General features: G+C 29.5%; 1 protein-coding gene across 1 annotated transcript in view; it reads left to right on the top strand.

The window, feature by feature from the left end:
* The first annotated feature begins 2,180 nt into the window (after positions 1-2,180).
* The window catches only part of LOC123294823 (protein CBFA2T3), a 95,924-nt gene continuing 92,104 nt past the window's right edge, over positions 2,181-6,000 (top strand). The window contains exon 1 of the mRNA XM_044875990.1: positions 2,181-2,256. Coding sequence (XP_044731925.1) covers positions 2,181-2,256 — 76 coding nt within the window. The remainder of the gene's footprint in view (positions 2,257-6,000) is intronic.

Below are 6,000 nucleotides of genomic sequence, written 5' to 3'. Positions count from 1 at the left end.
AAAATTTGTTTTTTCTAAATATTTTTCGAACGGAGGGTGGTCTAACGTTTTTTGTTAATATTCCCAAGTGGTCCTACGATTCTCCAACGATTGAGCACAAAAACACCCCAGAATTTGTAGTAATTCATTAGAATCGAGCCTTTTTTGTTTTTCGTTAAAAAAAAAATTGTTTTTTCTAAATATTTTTCGAACGAAGGGTGGTCAAACGATTTTTGTGAATATTTTGGGGTGGTCCTACGATTCGCTAACAATTGACATCAAAAACACCCCAGAATTCCTGCTGCTTATATCAAAATTCATTTTTCATTTTTTTTCGTTAAAAAAAAATTCGTTTTTTGTAAATATTTTTCGAACTGAGGGTGGTCAAACGAAAATTGTGGGTGGTCAAAAGTGGTCCTACGATTTAGAATGGATTTGGATGAAAAAATCTATAAATTTTTCACTCCTTTAGTAGAAAATCGATTTTTTTGTTTTTGTCGTTATTACAATCTTTGGATGGTGGAGGGAACGTTTTTTCGTTAAAAAAAAATTTGTTTTTTCTAAATATTTTTCGAACGGAGGGTGGTCTAACGTTTTTTGTTAATATTCCCCGGTGGTCCTACGATTCTCCAACGATTGAGCACAAAAACACCCCAGAATTTGTAGTAATTCATTAGAATCGAGCCTTTTTTGTTTTTCGTTAAAAAAAAAAATGTTTTTTCTAAATATTTTTCGAACGAAGGGTGGTCAAACGATTTTTGTGAATATTTTGGGGTGGTCCTACGATTCGCTAACAATTGACATCAAAAACACCCCAGAATTCCTGCTGCTTATATAAAAATTCATTTTTCATTTTTTTTCGTTAAAAAAAAATTCGTTTTTTGTAAATATTTTTCGAACTGAGGGTGGTCAAACGAAAATTGTGGGTGGTCAAAAGTGGTCCTACGATTTAGAATGGATTTGGATGAAAAAATCTATAAATTTTTCACTCCTTTAGTAGAAAATCGATTTTTTTGTTTTTGTCGTTATTACAATCTTTGGATGGTGGAGGGAACGTTTTTTCGTTAAAAAAAAATTTGTTTTTTCTAAATATTTTTCGAACGGAGGGTGGTCTAACGTTTTTTGTTAATATTCCTAGGTGGTCCTACGATTCTCCAACGATTGAGCACAAAAACACCCCAGAATTTGTAGTAATTCATTAGAATCCAGCCTTTTTTGTTTGTCGTTAAAAAATAAATTGTTTTTTCTAAATATTTTTCGAACGAAGGGTGGTCAAACGAAAATTGTGAGTGGTCAAAAGTGGTCCTACGATTTAGAATCGATTGAGCTCACAATTAAATTAAATTTCGTTCATGGGGGTGCTACCATGTTATTTTCCCTATGCTGGTTATGGTGGAGGCTACGAGAAATAAAATTTTGAATCGTGAATATTTTCCGAACGGAGGGTGGTCAAACGAAAATTGAGGGTGGTCAAAAGTGGTCCTACGATGGTCAAACGATTAAGCTCACAAAGAACGTAAAATTCGGTCATGGGGGTGCCATCTTCACAAACCTGTATATCTATGTATATAGATTTGATACAAATTTGATATTATCAATGTATGCTACTGTTTTTAGTTGTTTCAATATGCGTCCGTTCTTTAACTATTACTTCTTTGAACAAAAAAGTAAGCTTGTCCCTTATAAAATAATACCGGTATCCGGTTCTTTTTATTCTTTTTGTTTTGTTTTAATCATTTAAATTTTTAATTGTGTTTGGATTACATTTATTATGAGCTTTTTCTTACCTCATTTGAAAAAATTGAATAATGTAAAAATTGAATAACAATATAAGTACACTTTGTGCAAGATTGGAAAGTTGAGGTTCTGTAAAATCTGAAAAATAAGTTTTCTCGGTTTTCGACTCTAGCACTAATTTTTATAATAAAAACTTTTTTCGAATTTTCGAGGAAGTTTAGAATATTTATTTATTCAAATCGAGGATAAATAATTTTTACAAAAAAATTATGTACAATTTTTAAGAATATACCTACTTTAAAATAGTGATACATATTTTTAAAGATCTTTCTAAGATCTACATTTCAATAGTGATGTTTCACAATTGTAATTTTTTTCTTTATTATTTTATGAATTTAATTTATATGATGATGTAAGCAGTACTAATTTTTTTCTTTTTGCTTTTTCTAGCAATGGAAACCAAAATGATAAAAGAAGAAGTACCTGATAAAGATTTTCCAGATACAGATCGAATATCATCGTTAAGAAGTCGGAATAAAGGTAAGCGACTTTTGTTTTATTAAAATTGATAACCATTTTAAAAAATCGTTGAAAAATCATTTTTATCATTTTTAAACAAACTATTTTCTGCTATTAGAAGAAATTTTCGCTAGAGGTCGGGTTTCAAATGCCAGTTTAGAAATTGGATGCCTAGGTATCTCTATCTTTAGAAGGGTAGTTTGAAAAGTTCAACTTTCTCAATTGTTGGTGTTCGAAGTAAAAAAAAAACGACATTTCTAGGGTCATATATTATATTATTATGTCAATATATGCTATATTTGAGACTTGCGTTTCAAATTTTGAACGTCGATTCTGTAAGATTTTGGGAAAATTAGACGAAAATCAAGAGTAAAATTTTTTGGATATATACCATAGTTTTTAAAAATATTGATGACTAAAGATTTAGAGAAAATCATTTTTGGAAGAAATAACACACAAATGCCATTCAATTCCTATCAATTTAAATGTATTTTATGGAAAAACGAGTCCCACTTGTAAGAATTTTTCTTAGTAGGAAAATATTTGTCATGTTTTTAACTAATAAATATTAGTTTTCCCATATTAATCTTAAGAAAATTAGCTATGTTAAATAATAAAGCTTTAAAAACACTTCAATATAGGATTTATATATGTTAAAAATACGAGCTTTAACAGCTTTTTCTATAAATTTAACACCGTAAGAGGTATTAAAAAATTTATCTGTTATACAGAGCATTAATGAGAATGCATATACCTACACGATCTAAAGATGATCCTAAGAAAACGTGATTTTTTGGGAACGTCCTTAAAAGTCGACCGTTTGGAGATGTAATATTAAAAACAAACTGAACAAGTGAAAACAAACAATTGACCGAGTTAATTGTTGAAATACCATGTATAGTCAGTGTTGATTTCTTTATTACATTATACATACAAACATGTGACTCATACATAACTGATATTCAAGTATAGTACATATTATAAAATTTCCGCCTAATTGCCGCCCTCACGGGTAAACAGTGATGTTTACGAAAAAATGTTTCAAACAAAAGTTGTTTAATTTTTGATAAGGAACATTTTTTACATTTAAACTTTTGTTCTATCTCTAACGGTTTACAAGAGAAGACCCAATTGACCCATGATGCTCATTTACGAACTTGACCTCACTTTTTACGTCCTGAGTACGCTGTAAAAATTTCAGCTCGATATCTTTTTTTGTTTTTGAATTATTGTGTCCACAGACGGACGGACGGACGGACAACCGGAAATGGACTAATTAGGTGATTTTATGGACACCTATGAGAAAATTTTTTTCCTTGCATCATTATTTTTAAGCGTTACAAACTTGGACTAAACTTAATATACTATGTATATTTCATATATACATGGTATAAAATGGATGCCTAAAAAGTCCGGTAGTGTAAATCCGCCTTGATATTATAACATTTAATGTAAACGATTTTTATAAACGATCCCAAATATTCAATTTTCATGAATTTTGTATGATTTTCATAAAAATATTATTATTTTATATTTAAAAAATATTTATTTTAAATTTTATATTGAAAACTAGAATAGAATACATAAAAATTTTGTTATATTAATATTTTTTGTGTGTGTGAGTTACAACAAAGATAGATATAGATATAAAATAATGTTTAATAGTAATAACAATAATAATGGGAGGATAGTATTGTAAAAAGAATTTTATTGGAATGAGTTAAAATAGGGATGTTTTGATGGTATATCCACTGTTGGCTTGGTATTTGTGGTGGATATAGTGTGTATAAAGTCCATACACCGGGTGTCTTTTTTGCCTAAAACTCGATAAATTTTAATCGAAAAAAATACGAAAACGAAAAATGTTAGTTTTAAAGGCCCACATCTTATTCCGGCATCGAATTTAATCTATGTTTTCAGATTCAATTAAAACCTAACTCTAATTCATAACTGAAACAAACATTAGATGAGCGTTTTAAATTAGAAAGTTGCTGGTTATAAATATGCGAACATTTTTTGTAAATCGGATAGTTTTGACAGTAATTGAGCAAAAGCATAGCTTTTTGTGCCTTTGAACAAAAATGGTCTTAATAGAAAATCAAATCACTTTTATTGGATTTATTGGAAATTTTTTTTCGAGGAGTGCACAAGATTTCGCAGAAACAATTATACGAAATAACAATTTTCATACGAAGGAACAATTTTGGATAAAACTTTTCAGTCCGTTTTAGCCTTAACTTTAAGGTTTGCGGAAACAAGTTTCTTTCCCAAAATATTACTTTTTTAATCAATAACAACTTTCTAAAATTTAAAGTGTTCATCTATCGAATACCAGTTATGGAGTAGAGTGAGCTTTTCATTGACCTTGAAAACCTTGGGCATATTTAATGTCTAGGTAAGATGTACGCCTACCTCAGAACTTTCGACTGGGTGAACCGATTTTGATGATTCTTTATCTATTTGAAAGCTCGTGCTTCCCGTGTGGTTCCATTTTATTTTGGTCCAGTTCTGACAACGGAATCCATGAGAAAACCGTAAAAATCTCAAATTTGCATTAAGTATGCACGACAATAGGACGAATAACTCAATATCACGCCAACCGATTTCGATGATACTTTTTTTAGTGACAAATTAGTTAGTGTACTTCAGATTCACTAAAAATCACTAAATAAAAAGAAACTTTTAACAAAAAGACAATCGACTTCAAAAGAAAAACTTTTCCAAAACAAATTAATATGCACTAAAAAGTAAAAAAATAATTTATAATATAATGTAGTTAAAATTATTGTTATTTTTGGAGTCGGTGTCAGCCAAGGAAAACAACTCTGACAGAACAGTTTGTTACATTAGCTTGGCTCACACCGACTCCAAAAATAACAATAATTTTAACTACATTATATTATAAATTATTTTTTTACTTTTTAGTGCATATTAATTTGTTTTGGAAAAGTTTTTCTTTTGAAGTCGGTTGTCTTTTTGTTAAAAGTTTTTTTTATTATCGATAAAACTTATTTTTAGAGTTTCAAGCATATGTCAACTTTAAAAAAGCCACTCTGTATATATCTACCTACTAGACTTAATGTGTATAAATTTATACAAAGTGTTTTAACAGTAATTGGCATCCGAGGACGATTATCCATAAGGCAAAGTAATCACGTGTCTATAGGTGCGAGATTACAAAGAGACGCAAGTAAAAGTTTTTAGACAAGCATAAAATTAATTGTGTTAGACTGCAAAACATTATAGTCCGACACTTGTACAGTTAATCAAATGTATGACAGTCTAATTCATATAATTTCTAGAGAAAGGGAAAATTTTAATGAAAAGCAAGCCTTGAAACTCTTAAGAATATGAAAAGGACACAAAAAAAATACGGAAGAGAAAGTTCACAGCAGATGAATCTGCCGAAGTTATTACTTCTTCACTATCAGGTCGGGAAGACAGTCTTGTAGTTATGTTTCAAAAGAGGTGAGAATTGTAAAGCGATTTTAGCATTAAATTTTTCTTTTTAAGCAATTTGATCAATTTGAACATTTTAGAAGTTCAAAATAGAGGAAGGATTAGGACAAAACTATAGTGTCCATTTTCTCCAAAACTATAAAAGATAGGTATTTGAAAACTTGCAGGTATTAGCTTCAACTAGCAGTCTTGTAAAAGATTTTCATAAAACGCTAAAACATTTCTAGAAAATACTTGGCGGCCAAATGGTTAACATAATTTTTTTAACTTTTCGAATTTATTAAAAATAATGCAAGCACTGATATT

This window comes from Chrysoperla carnea, chromosome 1, assembly GCF_905475395.1.
Source record: "Chrysoperla carnea chromosome 1, inChrCarn1.1, whole genome shotgun sequence".
NCBI classification, from domain to species: Eukaryota; Metazoa; Arthropoda; class Insecta; order Neuroptera; family Chrysopidae; genus Chrysoperla; species Chrysoperla carnea.
The sequence above is the reverse complement of the archived record's forward strand: the minus strand, read 5'-3'. Positions and strand labels throughout refer to the sequence as shown.